The sequence below is a fragment of the Malaclemys terrapin genome, chromosome 13, assembly GCF_027887155.1.
Source record: "Malaclemys terrapin pileata isolate rMalTer1 chromosome 13, rMalTer1.hap1, whole genome shotgun sequence".
Classification (NCBI taxonomy): domain Eukaryota; kingdom Metazoa; phylum Chordata; order Testudines; family Emydidae; genus Malaclemys; species Malaclemys terrapin.
The window spans coordinates 33,485,848-33,507,489 of NC_071517.1; the positions used below are offsets into that span (position 1 = coordinate 33,485,848).

Consider the following 21,642-nt stretch of genomic DNA (forward strand, 5'->3'; position numbering starts at 1 on the left):
AGTGTTTTGTAAATTTTTCTTGGGGAATTTTGAAAAATGTGAAAAAAATTCAAAACTTTCTGTAAAAAATGCTTGGTATTTTTCACCCACCTCTAATTTCGGGTGAGGTTGTGGCTGGTGGTAACAAGGAGGGCTGTGGTTCTGGCTTTAGATGAGATTTGGCAAATTCCTGGGGCTCGGGCTGGGGTTCAGGCTACCGGCTCCCCCGCTGACGGGGGCAGGGCTCGGGCTGCCAACCCCAACTGCCCGCCCCCGCTCTCCCTGGGGCTCGGGCTGCCAGCCCCGCGCGGAGTGCTGGGGTTCGGGCTACCAGCTCCCCTGCTGACGATGGCAGGGCTCGGGCTGCCAGCCCCAACTGCCCGGCCCCGCTCTCCCTGGGACTCGGGCTGCCAGCCTCACGCAGAGCGCTGTGGTTTGAACTGCCGGTCCCCCGCTGACCTGGGCAGGGCTCTGGGTGCTGGCTGCAACTGCCCACCCCCGCTCTCCCTGGGATTCGGGCTGCCGGCTCCCCCACTGATGGGGGCAGGGCTCGGGCTGCCAACCCCAACTGCCCGGCCCCGCTCTCCCTGGGGCTCAGGCTGCCAGCCCCATGCGGAGTGCTGTGGTTTGAGCTGCCGGCTCCCCCGCTGACGGGGGCAGGGCTTGGACTGCCAGCCCCAACTGCCCGGCCCCGCTCTCCCTGGGGCTCGGGCTGCCAGCCCCGCGCAGAGCGCTGGGGTTCGGGCTGCCAGCTCCCCTGCTGACGGGGTCAGGGCTTGGGCTGCCAGCCCCAACTGCCCAGCCCCACTCTCCCTGGGGCTCAGGGTGTCTGCCCTGCAACCGGGTCCCACCTGCTGTCTCCAATGCCCGGGGTCCTCTGTCCACCATTAGTGAAATTTTTCTGGCGAACCCCCTGTAACGTTCTGCGAACACCCAGGGGTTTGCGAACCCCAGTTGGGGAACCACTGCTCTATCATATCCCCCCTTAGTCTCCTCTTTTCCAAGCTGAAAAGTCCCAGCCTCTTTAATCTCTCCTCATATGAGACCCGTTCCAAACCCCTAATCATTTTAGTTGCCCTTCTCTGAACCTTTTCTAGTGCCAATATATCTTTTTTGATATGAGGAGACCACATCTGTATGCAGTATTCAAGATGTAGGCGTACCATCGATTTATATAAGGGCAATAATATATTCTCCGTCTTATTCTCTATCCCCTTTTTAATTAGTCCTAACATCCTGTTTCCTTTTTTGACCGCCTATGCACACTGCGTGGACGACTTCAGAGAACTATCCACGATGACATCAAGATCTTTTGCCTGATTTGTTATAGCTAAATTAGCCCCCATCATATTGTATGTATAGTTGGAGTTATTTTTTCCAATGTGCATTACTTTACATTTATCCACATTACATTTCATTTGCCATTTTGTTGCCCAATCACTTAGCTTTGTGAGATCTTTATGCAGTTCTTCACAGTCTACTTTGGTCTTAACTATCTTGAGCAGTTTAGTATCATCTGCAAACTTTGCCACCTCACTTTTTACCCTTTTCTCCAGATCGTTTATGAATAAATTGAATAGGATTGGTCCTAGGACTGACCCTTGGGGAACACCACTAGTTACCCCTCTCCATTCTGCGAATTTACCATTAATTCCTACTCTTTGTTCCCTGTCTTTTAACCAGTTCTCAGTCCATGAAAGGACCTTCCCTTTTATCCCATGACAACTTAATTTACGTTAATTCCCCAGCTGGTGTAAATTAGCATAATGCTATGGAGCTATGGCAGTTTACACGAGCTGAATATCTGTACCATGATGCCTAGTTTTATTTTTGTTCCTGAATTTGAGTTTCTCATTGCTTAACCCCATCCCATTCACATAACAATGGAAGAGTCTAAGATCACAAAATCATAGTTCAATAGTCAGAAATCTGAGACCTGTGCACCCAGCTGGTAAACTGGCCGGTGAATGAGGGCATGGTCCTGGAGCTGCAGCCTGCACCTCTGTCCTATGGAGTTAACTTTGTGATTGGCTCAGTCTCTCTGAAGAATCAGGCAGGTGTTGCTGTGTCAGTTTCACTCAAAGCAGTTTAATCCTCAGAGTAATTGGCTCAGACTCTCTGCAGACTCAGGCAGATGTTGCTTTGGGGGTTACACTTGGTTATTGTCTCAGGCTTGGGTTATATTTTCAAACTTTCCATCCCATGGGGATTAGAAAATTACTTCCGTTTACAAAATCAAAGTTGAGATTCTGCTGTAACACCATGACTTCTTGAGCTGGGGCCCTGGACACTGGACAATAGTACTGAAGCGTTAATCTAACCCCAATTGCTTTCCTAATATCACATTTCCATATACACAATTGCTGTAACTTGTGCAGCGATGTTCTGTGAAGTTGAATGGGCAAGGGAGGAGGTCCCCTAAATTGTGTCTGGATGGATAGGTAGTTGGTGTGATCAGGAATGAGAGGGGAAGTTTCCACAAGACACTTTTTCTACTGACATATGGTCCATGATCTGAAAAAAAAAAAGAGTTTGAGAATTTCTGGACAGAAAAGTCTGTCCAAGTGAGTCACTTTTCAAGATTGGAACCAAATAAAAGCAACATTTGCAAAAGTGACTCAAAATAATTATTACAAATATTGTCTTTAATATTAAAGAGACAACAAATACTAACACTCAATGTGCAGTGGCAGTCAAAACGGCTAACAGGATTTTAGGAACCATTAGGAAAGGGAGAGAGAATAAAACAGCAAATATCATAATGTCACTATATAAATCCATGGTACGCCCACACCTTCAATTCCGTATCTAATTCTGTTCACCCCATCTCAAAAAAGATATATTAGAACTGGAAAAGGTACAAAGAACAGCAACAAAAATGATTAGAGGTATGGAACATCTTCCATACAAGGAGGGATTAAAAAGACTGGGACTGTTCAGCTTAGAAAAGAGGCGATTAAGGGGGGATATGAGAGATATCTATAAAATCATTAATAGTAGGGGGAAACTGAATAGGAAAGTATTATTTACCCCTGCACATAACACAAAAACCAGGGGTCACCCAATTAAATTAATATGCAGCAGATTTAAAACAAGCAAAATGAAGTACTTCTTCACACAACACATAGTCAACATGTGGAACTCATTGCCAGGGGATGTTGTGGTGGCCAAAATGGTCAGGGAAGTGAACCCATGCACTGGGTCTCCATAAACCTCCAACTGCCAGAAGCTGGGATTGGACGACAGGGGGTAGATCACTCGAAATTGCCCTGATGTGTTAATTCCCTCTGATGCATCTGGCATTGGCCACTGTTGGAAGACAAAACACTGGGCTAGATGGACCATTGGTCTGCCCCAGTATGGCTGTTCTTATGTTCTGATGTGTATCTTGCTCATATGCTCAGGGTCTAACTGTTTGCTAGATTTGGGGTTGGGAAGGAATTTTCTCCCAGGTAGGATTGGCAGGGATGTTGGGTGCTTTTCACCTTCCTCTGCAGCATGGCAATTCTCTGCTATTGCAGAGACCTGGGGTATTGGTGGCACCTTGGTCACCCCTGTTCTCTGCCTGTGGCACACAATGGTTTAATCTCCCAAAGACTGAAATGCTGAGTTTAAAAAAGTCATTTGGCTCAATGCAGGGGTATGTGGGTGAAGATTAGTGGGCTATGACATACAGGAGGTCAAAGTGGATTATCTACCTGTCCATTCTGGACTTAAAATCTATGAAGCTGTGAACACTGGATCATTGCTTTCAGAGACGACTTAAGGTCACCTGGGGCCCTGGGCCGGAGCAAGTGGGGGGAGGGGACAAGTAGTTGAGAGACAACAAAAATTGATGGCTTCAGTCTCTAGTCTTGATGCATCTCCATGATGGTGACAAGCACCTTTCCCAGGAGGGGCAGCTCTCTGGAAAGCAGCACAACAGGCTGCCATTGAGCCAGGCCAGACTTGTGCTGTCACCGTGCCAATATTTCTACAGATACTACAACAGAGTTCATAGTTTGACACCATCATACCCCACTCTGTCACACAAGCAAACAATTAACCACAAGCCATGGCACCCCAAGCAGAGTTTATGCCCCCAAAAAGGAGAAGACACAGAGAACCCATGAAGTCCACTAGGGACTTGATTATGGCTACTCCTTTGAGGTGGAGGGTGCTCAGAGAGTGTGGTGATGGGTGGCAGTACAAAAAACATGATAGGTAAAGTCTGATCTTATTTACACTGGTTTAAATGTACAGTAACTCCATTGACTTGAGTGGGGTTTGTTTGCATTTTTACCAGTCTAAACACACCTTTCTGCATAAGTAGATTGCAAAGCATGTTCTCATGGGTATTATAATGTTGTCAGAGGATTACATTTATAAAGAAACATGGAATGAAATCACAACCAAAGGGAAAAAATGGACAGTTATTGCTTGTAAATAACCTCCACGCTATCAGTTTCCTCAATGCAGCTTTGATCTCCTTGTTCCTCATGCTGTAGATGATCGGATCCATCACTGCTGGTAGCACAGAATAGACAACAGCCACCACAAGATCCAGACCTGAGGTTGAGCTGGAGGTGGGATGACTGTAGGCAAAGGTGGCAGTGCAAAAGAACAAGGACACCGCGGTGAGGTGAGGGAGGCAGGTGGAGAAGGCTTTATGCCGGCCTTGCTCAGCGGGGATTCTCAGCACTGTTTTGAAGATTTGAACATATGACACAATTATAAAAACAAAGCATAAAGCATAAGCCTAAATACACACTAAAGGCAATAGCTACAGTTTCACTGAGGTACAAGTCAGAGCAGGCGAGCTTGAGGAGCTGGGGGATTTCACAGAAAAACTGATCCACCATGTTGCTTCCACAGAAGGATATTGCAAACGTGATCCCAGTGTGGAGCGCAGAGTAGAGAAAAACACTGATCCAGACACCAGCTGCCATTTGGACACAAGCTCTCCTGTTCATCACTCTCTCATAGTGCAGGGGTTGGCAGATGGCGACGTATCGGTCGTACGCCATGACGGTCAATAAAACAAGATCTGCTGAAACAAAAAAGACAAAGAGAAAAACTTGGGCAACACATCCAGAATAAGAAATTGACCTGATGTTCATGAGGGAATTGGCCATGGATTTGGGGACGGTGACAGAGATGAAGCCAATGTCTAGGATGGACAAATTCATCAGGAAGAAGTACATGGGGGTGTGCAGATGGTGGTTGAGGAGAACAACTGTGATGATGAGAAGGTTCCACATCAGGGCTGCCAGGTAAATCACTAGAAACACCATGAAATGTAAAATCCACAGCTCCCGAACATCAGAGAATCCCAGGAGCAGGAACTCGATCACGGTGGTGCAGTTGGACATTTTCTTTCTCAGGACATCGTGTGATGTCTGTGGAGGGAAGGAGAAGGGCAATGGTCAGGATTAGAGTGACAGAGGAATTGATCCTGATTCTCTCTCTGTAATATTTTATAATGTGAATGTCAAAGGTGCACAGCACTCGTCACTTCCATTGACGAGGAGTCACGAGTGCTCCTCACCCATCACCCAGAGCACTAATCAGGTGCATTATCACACAGTGAAAACTGGATTATTTCACTTAAAGTCAATGGCGCTGCATCAGTTTACACCATCTGAGGATCTGGCCCTAGATAAAATGCAGTATGAAGGATGGGACAAAGTACAATCCAAATCCAACAATTCTAGCCAAGATGGTTCCCTATTGTGACGAACAACAAGCTCACAACTTGGGCATGAAACTAACATGACGACACAGCCTGATTCCCACTTTCCAGAGAAATATGACATTGATTCACCCAGCTTCCTATGTGTCAGCTCGTCTGTGATGATTCCTCCACATAGACGGCTTTCTACCTATTTACAGATTGATTCATGGAACCAATTCTAGCTGCACTTCCATCTCTGTGTGATGATGGGCTAGGAGCGTCGCTCAGTTACTGCTAGGTTGTACTGTTTCCCTTTGTGACTTTGTGTCTGTGCTATGCAGGTCAGTGGCAGTCACAAGACTTAGATTGTGTTCTTGGTTCTGCCATTGACCTGCTGGGTGACCTTGGGCCAGTCACTTCCCCTCCCTGTGCCTCTGTTTCCCCTCCCCCCTTTCTCTGCCTTGTCCTTTAGGACTGGAAGCTTTTAGGGGGGTGGTCTGTGTCTTAATGTGTGTATGTTCTGGGCACCTCTCAACAGCACTGCCATTTAGGTGGCAGCAATGTAGGACAGCAGATATGGTGCTAGAGCAGAAGATCTGGGTTCTAATCTCATTGACCTTCTCTCTGTCCTTGGGCAGTGTCAAGATAGAAAGGTTTTGTCTGGGGGCTTCAACTCTCGCAGTGCTTAAAATATATTCTGTGGGCTATCAACTTTGCTTTATTCAGTTTAACCATCCTGGAGCTATTCCTTTGAAACAGTTGCAATAGAGCAAATGGGTTTGAAATTGTGGTATTAGTGAAAAATCTTAATTTTTCCCACCTTGGTGCAAAGCTGTTTCCCTTTCCAGGTAGACAGACATTTTCTGCTTTAATTATTTCAAAGGCAAATTGGGTTTTCAACTGAACACATTTTCATGGAAAGTCTCTGCTATCCTCAATATATTTTTTTTCCAAGGACAGCAGAGGCTATTTTTTTTTTCAGTTTTCAACAGCTTTTAGTTAAAATTGTTTTCTTCTCAGTTGCCACAATGAAACAAATGTTTGAGTTTTCACAATTTTTATGTACAGTCCATTTTTGCTGCTGAAAAATAAACAAATAAAAAAGTCTGACTGGTGCTAGGTATTTGATTAAATAGATAGTAAAACTCTTCGAGAGTTCCAATTGTCATGCATATTTATGTTCTCACATGTGCCTTGTATATCAATACCCTAACATATTTAACTGAAATAGGAAACTTACTGTGCTGGTCTTTGTGGATTTTTTCCCAACTTGTGATGCATTTGATCCTCCTCTGTTAGAGAGATAATGTTCAAATAATCCTATCTGTCTATCATGCCCCCATCACTATATTATCCAGAAGCTGTTTCCTGAGTTGCCGGTCTCTCTGCAGTTCATAGCACACAGCGGACTCCACAGATGCGTGCTCCTTGCTTCCCTCCTTGGACAGGCTTGGCTGAGAGGTGATGTACTAAATGGGATTGGAGACTGAAAACCCCTCTCTGCTCTAGAGCTGATCCTGGTTTGTGCAGGCACCAGATATGGTCACAATGTAGGATGTCTCTGTTCTGGGGCTAAATTGCTGAATCCTGTCTCCAGGGCTGTGAGCCCAGCTCTGATCTCACCTCTGGAGCAAAGTACCTTTCCTAGATGAACCTAACCTCAGGGAAACAGCAGCACCCTCCCTGGATCTCATGCAATGGCAGCATTCCTGAAAGGACCCTTGGCTAAAAATAAGACAGGGCTAGGACTCAAAGGGTTCCCCAAAGGGGTTGCAGAATAAAATATATATTTATAGTACAGACATGTGACCTACAATCACTAAGAGCCTAGTGGCACCTAGTGGCCTGAAATATCCTGTTCCTTCATTAATTCCACATAATTACCTCTGGGTGAGCAGAGATTGGGTTTTTTTTGGTTCCCCCTCCCTTTTTTCCTGCATTGCATCAGCAGCTCTTGGAGTACAGCCACCAGGGGAACCCACAGCTCGGGTTGACTGGGCTGATTGAAGTAGGTCATTAAGAGGTACCCAAAGCAAACACTAAAAACTAAGAACCATGTCCACACGCATGTACCTGGGGCTATTTTTGCCAACTGGGGATCTGGCCCTTTGATTTCAATGGAGCAATGGCTGATTTACACCAGCTGGGGATCTAGTCTGTTACACAGTTTCAAATCCATATTCTTTGCCTGTGAGATTTTAAACCAAAGACGAGACAAAAGTTCTGAACCCGTCTCCATTTTCTTAGTTCTTTGTTCCATGGGATTAATTACAAGTGTAACTTTTTATGTTAAGGAGAGATTCATTCCCACTAGGGACAGAACTTTGGAGGAATTCAGTGTTTCTAAGATTTTCTATGTCTGAGCTTTCACTTCGATTAGGATGAATGGCCCAACTTTCTTTCTTTCTTTCTTTCTTTCTTTCTTTCTTTCTTTCTTTCTTTCTTTCTTTCTTTCTTTCTTTCTTTCTTTCTTTCTCAGCAATTACATTTTTTTCTTATCGAATTCAACAATGCAACATTGAATTCCTCCAAAGTTCTGTCACAGCAAGAGATTTTTAGCAGGTATGGGGTACCGGAAAGACTTGGGGCTACCCTCCCACTCCCTCTGGAGGTGGGGCGGGGCTGTGCTCTGCTCCTTAAAGGAGCAGAATGCAGCTAGGGAGGACATTCATTATTTAAATGGCTTTAACAGCACAATACACATGCTAACAAACAAAGGCTTTGTTTAAGTTTGTTATCATAGGTTTTGTGCTGTTACATTGATCAGGACTTCTCAAGAGGGGAGGGATGCGGGGGACGGAAGGTGTTTAAACAGTGTTTTTGATTCTGTTTCTCCCCATTGGTCTGAATTACTCATGACATCCATACTGCATCACATTAAGTCCAAATCATCAGAGGAATGCCTCTGCTTGCACTGACCAGAGGATGATTGGATTCTGATGTCAGCCCAGTTCTGCAGCCTTACAGGAATCAGGTGTTGTCTGCAGTGTACCTAGAATTCTTCTTTGCAGCCAAACTAGTCTAACATACATTTTGTTAACTGGAACTGGAGCAGCAAAACAAAGAAAACAAATGCCTCAATTTCTAGCTTTGTGGGTGAGAGAACTATAAGTGAAGATTATAATGCCAGACACTGATGGCCTTAAACCAGCTTCCTCAGGAATCTGCCAAGAACTTTGCTGAAAATACGTTCCTCATCTTAGCAACAGAGCTAAGACTTATCATACATCTGTCCACCTTTATTTGAATGAATGAAGCTCCTTCTGATCTGACAGCTCAGGCATTGTCAGTTCCATCCAGAACAATTTACAAACTTGGAACCTAATCCTGTAAACCCACAATCATTTTATCAATCCCATTGAAGACAATGGGACTATTTGCATGACTATGGACCACTTTTATGGACGGGTAAGAGTTTCAGGTGTCTGTTCTGTTCCTATAAAGAAAGTTGAATCCCCCATTGAAATGCAATGTTTGGGTACAATACCATAAAGCAGTTTAGGATACAGTTCTACTTAAAATTTGTCTTTTAATAAGTCCTACATATGCTGAAATGGCTTCTCACCCAACTCACATATTCCATATAAACAGAGTGAAATACTACATATGTGGGGGGAAAGTGAATAGTTAAGCATGTTGATGTTTATATATACAGAGTGGGTTTTGGAAGAGACGGGAAGAGCATCGGTGCCCTAGGTTTGGGGGGGGGGAGGAGTCACATGGGGAGGTCGCATGTCCCCCTTGTTTCCCTCCCATGAGTGTAGTACTGGCAAGAAATGATTTCTGCTTGTACCACTGGCTATAACTCAGGAAATGCCTTGGTCAAATGACCCCAGATTTGGATCACTAACACTACCCTGCGACACCTTGAGGCACACCAAACTTCAAAGCAATCTGAGTGACTGTTCGGCTTTTAGAGCACTTACACGGTTTAAGCTTTAAAGCATATAAAATGGCTGGAATGGAAACCCTCTGGCTGTTTTTCCATATTGGTGCGTGCACACTGTAAAAAGTGAACATTTTCTTAAATTCAGTTTGGGTCCCCTGAAGACAGAGTGAATAAACTCGACAAACTGAGACATTTTTGACCCTCATCACATCAATAGTTTGAGCTCTAGCATTGCACAAAAAATCCCACCTAGAAAACCCCTTTTTATCTCTGCAACCCCTAGCTCAAATGCCTTTTTGAAAAAAAAATCTATTTTTTCATGGCTTATATTTCCATAATCCCTTGCTCAAATGACCAATAATTCAGTTTACTAATCCTACCCAGCACTCTCCAGAAGCACCCCAATTTTCAAAGGAATCTGACTAAGCATGTCAATGTTAGTCCTTAGAAAGTCAATTTTTAAATGGTATCACAACACAACTTTAGTTATACTAGCACTGCTGCGTTATATAATATTTATCAGTTTGTTTACTGGCTGAGTACCAATCTCTCAGATTTCTGTCTATAAACCATGATCTCAGAATATTCCATAAGCATTGAAACGGGATTGTGCTATTAAACAATGAGAACACTGATAGAGGAATAAGCATCAAACTAGGCACCACAGTACAGATATTCACCTCATGTAAACTGGCACAGCTCCAAAGCATTATGCCAATTTACACCAGCTGGGGATCTGGCACTTCATATTTGTTCAATCTCCCTGACATACCCACAACCACTGGGAATTAAATATTTTTTAAATGTCATGCAGCTTTGCACCTGAATGCAGTAAGAAAAAAAAATAATTGCTGAGAAAGAAAGAAAGAAAGAAAGAAAGAAAGAAAGAAAGAAAGAAAGAAAGAAAGAAAGAAAGAAAGTTGGGCCATTCATCCTAATAGAAGTGAAAGCTCAGATATAGAAAATCTTAGCTCATTAGGCTGTTGGTGCAAAGCTGCATGACATTTAAAAAATATTTAATTCACATTGGTTGTTTCAAATCCACATTCTTTGCCTGTGAGATGAGCCACTGGCTCCTCTCAATGGAGGCGGGCCCTTGGGGAATCGACCCTTCTCTCCCACGGGCACAGATTATTGGAGAGGGGGAGGGAATTGTCCTGTACGCTCCCTTCACCCCAGAGAACTGCAGACATGGGCAGGGATTCTGAACCCCTGAATGATGAACAGCACGTCAGGAAGGAGACAGGTCAGCAGTGGCTGACCACCTATCACTGCAACCTCTGATCTAGTGAGACAATTACAGTACATAACCCAAAGGACATGGACAGAATCCTGAGAGCAGCAAAAGCCCTTCTACAGCTCTAAAATCAGGGAGTCCCATACTCCCCCAGGTCACTGAGTCTCAGCCCCATGGGGAGGGGAAGGAGCTCATTTTTACAGAACTTCCACTTATCGATGGACCATGACCTGCCTCCTTTTACCACGGCATGTCAGCTTTAGTCTGACCTCCTGCACATTGCAGGCCACCCACCCACTCCTGTAATAGACCCCTAGCCTCTGGCTGAGTTTCTGAAGTCCTCAAATCATGATTTAAATACTTCAAGTTACAGAGGATCCACCATTTACACTAGTTTAAACCTGCAAGTGACCTGTGCCCCATGCTGCAGACGAAGGAGAAACCCCCCAGGGTCTCTGCCAATCTGACCTGGGGAAAAATTCCTTCTCCACCTCAAATATGGCAATCAATTAGACCCTGAGTATGTGGGAAACACTCACCAGCCTGACACCTGGGAAAAAATTCTCTGCAGTAACTCAGAGCCCTCCCCATCTAGTGTCCCATCACCAGCCATTGAAGATATTTGCTCCTAGCAGTCACAGATCAGCTACATGCCACTGTAGGCAGTTTCATCATACCATCCCCTCCAGTCGTTTATCAAGCGCAGTATTGAAGCCAGTTAGGTTTTTTGCCCCCACTGCTCCCCTGAAAGGCTGTTCCAGAACTTCACTCCTCCTCTGATGGTTAGAAACATTCACCTAATTTTGAGCCTAAATTTGTTGATGGCCAGTTTATATCCATTTTAGGTTGGATATTAGGAAAAACTTTTTCACTAGGAGGGTGGTGAAGCACTGGAATGGGTTACCTAGGGAGGTGGTGGAATCTCCTTCCTTAGAGGTTTTTAAGGTCAGGCTTGACAAAGCCCTGGCTGGAATGATTTAGTTGGGAATTGGTCCTGCTTTGAGCAGGGGGTTGGACTAGATGACCTCCTGAGGTCCCTTCCAACCCTGATATTCTATGATTCTATGATTTATTCTTGTGTCCACATTAGTGCTTAACTTAAAGAACTCCTCTCCGTCCCTGGTATGTATCCCTCTGATGTGTTTATGGAAAGCAATCATATATCCCCTCAGCCTTCTTTTGGTTAGACTAAACAAGCCAAGTTCTTTGAATCTCCCCTCATAAAGTTGATTTCCCATTCCTCGGATCATCCTAGTAGCCCTTCTTTGCACCTGTTCCAGTTTGAGTTCATCTTTCTTAAACATGGGAGACCAGAATTGCACACAGTATTCCAGATGAGATTTCACCATTATCAGTGAGATGTGAGTCCAGCCAAAGATATCCCTCAGCTCTAAGGGTATTTCATTGCAGCAAATGGAGAAGGTTTAATGTCTGAAGAGAGAATATTCTTAAAAGCCAAATGCAGGTGAGACAATGAAAATCAGCTGGCCCAGTTCTTCTCTCAGCCCTGTTCAGAAAATGGGGCTGAGCTGGGGTAGCTGGCAGGAGAATGTCACTCAGTGTTTATTTTTTCACATTAATTTTGTATTTGGTGGCTGGCCTGGGAAATGAACTTTTTCCATCTGTGCCTCTGATTATAAGCCCTGCAGAGCTCCAGGGCACTTACCCAAAATGCCCTTAGGAGAACATAATTCAGTAAATTCCCTTGGCAAAGCTTCAGATGCACACAGGCTTGATATTCGGTAGGCCTCCTCTGTAAGCAGCTAGATCAGGTCTCAAACTATTTGCATACCCAGTAGTGTTTCTGCAGCTCTGGCAGGGTGGGAAGAACCTATTTTAATCTAGATGCGGTATGAACTTTACCCACAGCTCTTAATAAGCTCGGAAAGCCCTTTGTTGTAAGTCATTGTCCCCTCCATGTTGCCAGATAGTATCAGCTCCCACTGATGGTCTCAGAAAAAAAAAGTCACAGGGTTAACTGGGATGTCCATGCATTTCAGCACAAGAGATTTTTACCACACCGTAAGGATCAGAGGACATCTTAACTCAGGAGACACCAACTCACCCCTACAGGTATGCTTACTAATGTGTAACTGACCAAGGACTGGGTTCTGAGCTCAGTGGCATCAGTGTGAGCTCTGATTGTGTTCTCCCAGATCTCTTTCCATTCTGAAGCATCCTGGAATCTGGTCAGGGCTGGGAGTTTGTCCCTTGCCCACAGGGGGCTACGTATTCTGATGTATTTCTGAGGGTTGGGGACAGGAGGGATGGGCAGGACATATTTTTATTTATTTGTTTGTTTGTTTTTTCATGGAAAATTTTGACAAGAATGAAGAGAGACAAAGTGGGTGAGGTAATATCTTTTATTGGACCAACTTCTGTGGGTGAAAGAGACAAGCTTTCAAGCTGCACAGAGCTCTTCTTCATGTCTCTGAATAAGCTCGAAAGCTTGTTGCTTTCACCAACAGAAGTTAGTCCAATAACAGATATTACCTCACCCACCTTGTCTCTCTAATATCCTGGGACCACCATGGCTACAACAACACTAAAAAGGCAAGGATGGAAACATTTTTATTTCTGTCAAATTTTTCGGTGGAAAATTTTGATTTTTGTAGGAAAAAACAAAAACATTTGGTGTTGGGGGTTTTCAGTTTTCTGACAACAAATGTTTGAAGAAAAGCCGACACTTTTAGTGAAAATATTAATTTAACAGAAAACCCAGTTTTCCGCTGGAAATGAGTTTCAATGGAAAACTGTTGATCAGCTTCAGGAAAAATTGCGGGAGCTGACAGAGCTGGTGCCAGGTGCATCTGGGCAGCAACATGTCTCTTGCTGCTTGTGCAATGGCTGAAGCAGGGAAGCAGCTATGAAGAAGTAGCTGCCATGTCTCTCTCTTCCTCCCACCCCCTGCCCTGCTGCTGCAGCTATAATGGGAGAACACTATGAGAGGAGGCTTAATAATAGAAACATGCCATTTCTTCCAGGCAGAGACTCCAGAACAATAACACCTAGTTCTTACTTAGCACTTTTCATCAGTAGAATTCAAAGCACTTCACAACCTTTAAAGTATTTATCCTCCCAGCACTGCTGTATGATAGGGATGTGCTATTTGTCCCCATTTTAGAGATGGGAAACTGAAGCCCAGAAAGGCTAAATGATTAAAAGTTGGGTCAATAGAGGTAATATACTTAGTCATCTGTAAGGCATTTCATTTGGTATCGCATGACATTTTACTTAAAAAAACCTAGATTAATATAAAATTAACATGGCACACGTTAAATAGATTAAAAACTGGCTAACTGATGGATTGCAAAATGTAATGTTACACGAGGAATCATCATAGAGCATGTGTGTTTCTAGTGGAATCCCACAGAGATCAGTTCTTTGCCCTACGCTATTGAACATTTTTATCAGTGACCTGGAAGAAAATATAAAATCATCATTGATAAAAAGCTTGCAGATGACACAAAAATTGGGGCAGTGACAAATAATGAAGAGGATCAGTCAACTGATTCAGAGAGATTTGGATCATTTGGTAACCTGGGCTTAAGCAAACAATGTGTGTTTTAATACAGCTAAATATAAGTGTATACATCCAGGAACAAAGAACATAGGCCATACTTCCAGAGTTACTGCAGAGAGTTCTTTCCCAGGTGTCAGGCTGGTGGGTCTTGCCCACATGCACAGGGTCTAATTGATCACCATATTCAGGGTTGGATAGGAATTTTTCCCTGGTTCAGATTGGCAGACACCCTGGGATTTTTTTTTTTTTTTTTTTTTGCCTTCCTCTGCAGCATGAGCCACGGGTCACTTGCAGGTTTAAACTAGTGTAAAAGGTGGATTCTCTATAACTTGAAGTCTATAAATCAAGATTTCAGGACTTCAGTAACTCAACCAGAGGTTAAGGGTCTATTACAGGAGTGGGTAGGTGAGATTCTGTGGCCTGCAATGTGCAGGAGGTCAGACTGTATGTGGAGATGTTGGCAAACCAGTAAAGTGCTTGAAAACAGTATTGCTTATTGCTAAAAGCAGCCTCAGCTTGACCAAGGCAGGAGAGGAGGGGGTTTTGGTGCTGCAGAAAGGGCAGCTTGACCCCACGTCCTTCCTGATATGAATTGTGTTGAAGTTGCTGATAGTTGCATTTTAGAAGAGCAGGATGTGCCCGCAGGAATGTGTCTAACAGGGTCTCAAGGCTGCAAACTCTGGGAAAAAAACACACCTGGTTAATCAATAATCAGAAGAAAACCTCTTGCTTGACCATTGAAACTGTTTGCTTTACAAGTTTTCTTTAGGGGCATGTCATTGTGTTACTAATGTATAAAATTAGGGGGGAAAGTTTGAGGTAGTGGGACTCTTTGGGACTGGTCTGGACTCTCCCTCTGGATACATCTTGTGTTCCCCACCAGCTGCCGCTGTGCCACTCGAGAGCCACACTCAGCTTTGGCAATTATCGAGAGTTCGGGGTGTTTTACTAACCCGTTGCGGATGTGTGTAAGTGCTTGAGACTAAGTAAAGTTTAGCTTTAAGTGAAGGCACTCTTGTGTTGTCCTGCTTGTGCCAGACAATAACGTTCGGACGGCCGTGTCTCCCCTGATTTATTTCTTGACACCACCTTGCACAGAGTAAAAGTTACCAAGAGCTTTGGGTTGAAAGAATCCCTGGTGGTCCCTTCTGACCTTAGTCTATGAGGCTCTGAAAAAGATTTGGGGGCCATGGTGGATAATCAGCAGTGCGATGCTGTGGCCAATCCTTTGATGTGTAAACAGAGGAATCTTGAGCAGGAGTGAGAGGTTATTTTACCTCTGCACTGCTCACTGGTGCAACCGCTGCTGGAATCCTGTGTCCAGTTCTGGTGCCCACAGTTCAGGAAAGATGTTGATAAACTGAAGAGGGTTCAGAGAAGAGTCATGAGAAGGATTAATGATTGGAAATTTTGCCTTATAGTGATAGACTCAGGGAGCTCAATCTATTTAGTTTAACAAAGAGAAGGTTAAGCAGGAACTTGGTCACGGTCTATAAGTACTTACATGGGGAACAGATACTTAATAATAGGCTCTTCAATCTAGCAGAGAAAGGTATAACATGATCCAATGGCTGGACATTGAAGCTAGACAAAACCTGACTGGAAATAGGGTGTAAATTTTTAACAGGGAGAGTAATTAACCATTGGAACAATTTACCAAGGGTTCTGGTGAATTCTACATCACTTGACAATTTTAAAACCAAGACTGGATTTTTTTTTTCCCAAAAGGTCTCATGCAGGAATTATTTTCATGCAGTTCTCTAGCCTGTGTTATGCAGGAGGTTGGAGTATATGATCACAATTGTCCCTTCTGGCCTTGCAATATATGACTTGCCCAAGGTCACACACGCAGTCAGTTGCAGGGGAGGGAAATTGAATTCAGGTCTTCCAAGCCCCCAGTAAGCACCCTAACTACCAACCATTCTTCCTGGCCATGTGGGCTATTACATTACATGTGTGCGGTATTGTGTGACAAACACCAGCCCCACACATGCTCAATCAAGCATAAGAATTGCTCAGATTCCTGAATGGTGTTTTTAATAACAAATAGCTGTTTAACTTGACCAGAATCAAAAGGTGCCAAAGTGAGTGTTGGGCGGAAGCACATGTAGATCTCCCTGGACCCTGCATACCTCAGAGCTGAATCTGGCCAGTGAGTTGATTCACCTCTAAATTAGAGTGTGGAGAACTGTGTCTTTCCCAGCTTGTACCTTCCCTTGAACAATCTGCTTCGGACCATGGCTGGAGACCAGACATACCATGTCTCTGATCCACGATGGCAAGTCCCATGTTCCTCTTAAACTGCAAACAGTAGAGACAGAAGCGAAACTATTTGGCCATCATTCAGCCCTAGCACAAGTAAGGTGATCTCCTTTGGCTTCAGTGGGACTGCATCCACTTCTTCTATGGGTGCAGCAGCCCCCCGTATTCCATGTAACTATGGAAAAACTTCTGCTAGAGTTCCAGTGTTTAGTCCAGATTACATTTAAACAACCCAGGGAACAGTCTGCTATTACGCAGTATACAGGGAATAAGCCAGAGGCTCATGCAGCTAATGCATTCATTGAGATTGTCATCCTAAATGTTCCCTTTCTGAATTCCATTTTGATAAGGGGCTGGTACTACACAGGGGTCACTGAGGGCAGGGTGTGAAGGGGACAGGGCTGCATAGGGGTAACTGAGGCAGAGTGTGAGTGGGATGGGTCCGTAGAGGGGTCAGTGAAGGCAGGGCGTGAAGGGAAGGGGGCTGTGCAAGAGTCATGGTGTCAGAATTAAGAAATGCTGTGACGGAGAAATGATATTTATACTGCATATAGAAATTATAAAGCTCATTTCTGGGTCTTTCATCTTGAAAGGTAAAGGCTGATTCTGCCATAAATGAAGGTGTGAGTTCAAGACAGTGGGTTTGCCAAGGGTTAATTAATATGGATGACTGATTCCGAATAGCAAATACGTTTGAAAAAATAGTTGGCTGTGATGGACTCATCATTCAGACACAGAGGCAACATTGATCTACGTTAATGACTGCCGGAAAACTATTTCCATATCTCTAACAGTAAGACAATGATATTTAGGGAGATACACAGTCACTTTCACCTTTCAAAGTCCAATATTATTATTTTTTCCTGCAGAGCAATAACTTTAATCATCTTTATTTCTCTCTTCTTCCTTTCATAACCCCTGTCCCTCTGTAGAGAGTCTCCCAGGCAGGAAATGTCCAACCAAACCACGAGGTCTGAGTTCCTTCTCCGTGGATTCTCTGACGTTCGAGAGCTGCAGATTTTACATTTCACAGTGTTTTTAGTCATTTACCTGGCAGCCCTGATGGGGAATCTTCTCATCGTCACAGTCATAACCCTCAACCGCCACCTTCACACCCCCATGTACTTCTTCCTGAGCAACTTATCCATCCTAGACCTCTGCTACATCTCAGTCACCGTCCCTAAATCAATGGCCAACTCCCTAACCAACACCAGACGGATCTCTTTCTCTGGATGTGTCACCCAAGTCTTTTTGTTTGTGTGCTTTGCTGCTGCAGAGTTGGCCTTCCTCACGGTGATGGCATATGACCGCTATGTAGCCATCTGCCTTCCTCTGCGTTACAGAGAAATCATGAACAGAAGTGCATGTGTCCAGATGGCAGCTGGTTGCTGGGTCAGCAGCACAATCTATTCATTCTTTCTTACTGTTGATACCTTCAGGCTGCACTTCTGTGAGTCCAGTGTGATCGGTCAGTTCTTCTGTGACATCCCACAGCTGCTAAAGGTCTCCTGTACTAATATACATGACCATGAAATTTTGCTTCTTGTCTGTTGCTCAGTCTTTGGCTCCATGTTCATTATTTCCATATTTGTGTCCTACATTCACATTTTCTCCACTGTGCTGAGAATCCCCTCTGCACATGGCAGGTACAAAGCCCTCTCCACCTGCCTGCCCCACCTGATAGTGTTTTCTTTATTTATGAGCACCATCATGTTCACCTACATGAGGCCAAAATCAATGTCCTCACTGTATCTGGACCTGCTGGCTGCTGTGTTCTATTCCGTGATGCCACCACTATTGAATCCCATGATTTACAGCCTCAGAAACAAGGCAATAAAACATGCTTTGTGGGAAATGACAGGAAGGATATTTTGCATGAAGAAAAATTAATCCCTCTCCCTTTGCTCCTAGAAATTGTCCAGATAACACACATGATGGAATAAAGCCATTCCCATGTTTCACCATGACTGATTGACCATTTCAGACTCTTATAGATTACAAGACTGTAAGGGACTATTATGATTATCTAATCTGACCTGTTGCATAACACAGGACAGAGAATTTCCCCCAGTGATTCCTGCATCTAGCCGATATTTTGTGGTTAAGGTAGAACATATATATTTATTTTAGAAAGACATCTTTGTTAATCTGTATCTCTACATGTGATTTAGGAGCTGTGTGTGTTGGTCTAAGAGAAGGGATCAGACAGTTCCAACACCTTCCCCCACAAACTAGATACAGTCACAAAACCAGTGATCACAAGCCATTAAAGCTGAATGGGTCCGACCATCCAGAGAATGGCACACGCAAGATGGGGCATAGATGGCCTGGCTGGATATTCCAGACTTCTGAGGCAGAAGGAAGCTTCCACACCATTGAGCAATACCGTACATGGGTCCAGATGCACAGGGAGGATGGGGACTTTCAAAACCCCCAGATTTCACTGGAAGAGGGAGACCGAATTACAGTGAGAATATGAGACCAGGCTGAGTCTCAGAAGCTTCTTGGCTTCCTAGGAGCATGTGAATTGGTTCATGTCTTCTCCTGTAACTCAAGAGGGACCCATCGCACTCAGCTTGCAAAGAACGGTACGTTTAGATGGGACTAAATATATTGTCATAGTTCCATAGAGTTTAAGGCCAGAAGGGACCATTAGATCATCTAGTCTGACCTCCTGTTTGACACAGGACATAAAATTTCACCCAGCTACCCATGTATTGAGCCTGATAACATGGGTAGGACTAAAACATTTCAGTCCTCAGCAGATGGACCTGTTGTGAGCCAGTGATGGTGTAGGAATTTTTGCAATGTTTTTAGGAATTCCTTGGATGCCTCAGTTTCCCCTATGTGCTGCATTGTTACCCAGTGCGGGGGAAAGAGTTGGCTGCTGGAAGAAGTCAGGGCTCTCATCTGGGATCTGACCAAGGAGAGATGGAGAGAGACAAAGAGCTTGAACAATAGGGTTCACTACAGCTTGTCAGGGCTCTGGGCTAACCTAACAAGAAGGGACTTGGACCATGTTTTAACCTTCAGTTCTCTATGCTAACGTAAGGACTTCTTATGCTGCATTCCAGACCCTACTTTGTTGACAATGCTGTTTGAGTGACACTGCAAATGCTTGGTGAGGTGCATTAATCTCTGAAGAGTGGACAAGTCTCTACCAAGAGCCTGTCTCAGCTGGACTCGCTGAACAGAGCTCATGGTGCAAAGCAGGAGGGCTGAAGCCCCAGAGGTTCATTCAAGGAGGTGGTGAGGTTTAGCCTATGCAGGAAGAGTGAGACTCCTCAGGGGTCAGGCACACTGAAGAGGTTCCTCCTAGAGACTGTTCCCAAGCTGGGGGTGCAGCACTGATCCTGTGGCTCTGTGACAGAGCTACAGGTGGAGAACAGGAGAGGCTGAGGTGCCACCAATGCCTGAGGCCACTGCAACGGCAGAGAATTGATTAGGTGTGAAGTACCCGGATGATCCCAGCAGGTGACCCGGGCCCCATGCTGCTGAGGAAAGTGAAAATCCCCAAGGTCCCTGACAATCCAAGCTAGGGAGATTCCTTCCTCACCCCAAATCAGGTGATCAATAGGGCTTGAAGCATGTGAGCCAGACCCACCAGCCAACCATCTAGAAAAACGATTCTCTGGGCAACCTCAGAGCACTGGTCCACCACATCCAGTGCCCCAGCTCCAGCTTCAGAAGAAGGTGTGTGTGTGTGTGTGTGTGTGTGTGTGTGTGTGTGTGTGTGTGTTGGGAGCTGGGGGGGATGGACAGAATCCATCAGACCAATAGTGCATTGGGGGGAAAGTCCTATTTGACCACTGTAGCTCAGCAGCTGAAGCTGTTTGATTACACTGGTCTACAATTTTTGAGAAGTCGTCTGCTTCAGAGATAAAATGTGCTATTTATTATGTATTTTGATGTGCTGAATTCAAATATGACAATTAAAACAACTGATTGGCTACTGTTTCTAAGGTATTTAAGTTTTTACATTTTATGTCTATGTATATTGTGTAGATAGTAGAGTTTTAATCATAAATTGTAAACCTAGGTCTTTTCATGTGTTTATGGTTGCTTTACATGATAATATTTCACCTGTCCTGTTTATGTAACACTTTAAAAATCAGCAAAAGGGTTATATAAATAAAATTGATTATGAAACAAAAGGCAAAAAACTATTATGTACATAGCTTAGTCCTATTCAGTGTCTACTCGGCGCTTCTTGGCTTGTCTCTTGTATTCATTAAATGGAGCATCTCTTGTCACTGTCCAGCAATAGTCTGCAAGCATTGATGGGCTCCATTTGCCCTGATAGTGTTTCTCCATTGTTGCAATGTCCTGGTGAAATCGCTCGCCGTGCTCGTCGCTCACTGCTCCGCAGTTCGGTGGAAAAAAATCTAGATGAGAGTGCAAAAAATGTATCTTTAGTGACATGTTGCAACCAAGGCTTTTGTATGCCTTGAGAAGGTTTTCCACCAACAACCTACAGTTGTCTGCCTTGTTGTTTCCGAGAAAATTTATTGCCACTAACTGGAAGGCTTTCCATGCCGTCTTTTCCTTGCCACGCAGTGCATGGTCAAATGCATCATCTCAAAGAAGTTCACGAATCTGAGAACCAACAAAGACACCTTCCTTTATCTTAGCTTCACTTAACCTTGGAAATTTTCCACTGAGGTACTTGAAAGCTGCTTGTGTTTTGTCAATGGCCTTGACAAAGTTCTTCATCAGACCCAGCTTGATGTGTAAGGGTGGTAACAAAATCTTCCTTGATTCAACAAGTGGTGGATGCTGAACACTTTTCCTCCCAGGCTCCAATGACTGTGGGAGTGGCCAATCTTTCTTGATGTAGTGGGAATCTCTTGCACGACTATCCCATTCGCAGAGAAAACAGCAGTACTTTGTGTATCCAGTCTGCAGACCAAGCAAGAGAGCAACAACCTTCAAATCGCCACAAAGCTGCCACTGATGTTGGTCATAGTTTATGCACCTCAAAAGTTGTTTCATGTTGTCATAGGTTTCCTTCATATGGACTGCATGACCAACTGGAATTGATGGCAAAACATTGCCATTATGCAGTAAAACAGCTGTAAGACTCGTCTTCGATGAATCAA

At 44.3% G+C, this 21,642-nt stretch overlaps 1 protein-coding gene and 1 pseudogene across 1 annotated transcript; one reads left to right on the forward strand and one right to left on the reverse strand.

Annotated features, from left to right (window-relative positions):
* Positions 1-4,341: 4,341 nt before the first annotated feature.
* LOC128848177 (olfactory receptor 14A16-like) lies at positions 4,342-6,946 on the reverse strand (annotated as a pseudogene).
* Positions 6,947-17,494: 10,548 nt separating this feature from the next.
* Positions 17,495-19,069, forward strand: LOC128847950 (olfactory receptor 14I1-like). Its single transcript, XM_054047674.1, has 2 exons — positions 17,495-18,416; positions 19,035-19,069. Exons 1-2 carry the CDS (start codon positions 17,495-17,497, stop codon positions 19,067-19,069), a joined length of 957 nt encoding a protein of 318 aa, XP_053903649.1.
* The last annotated feature ends 2,573 nt before the right edge of the window (positions 19,070-21,642 follow it).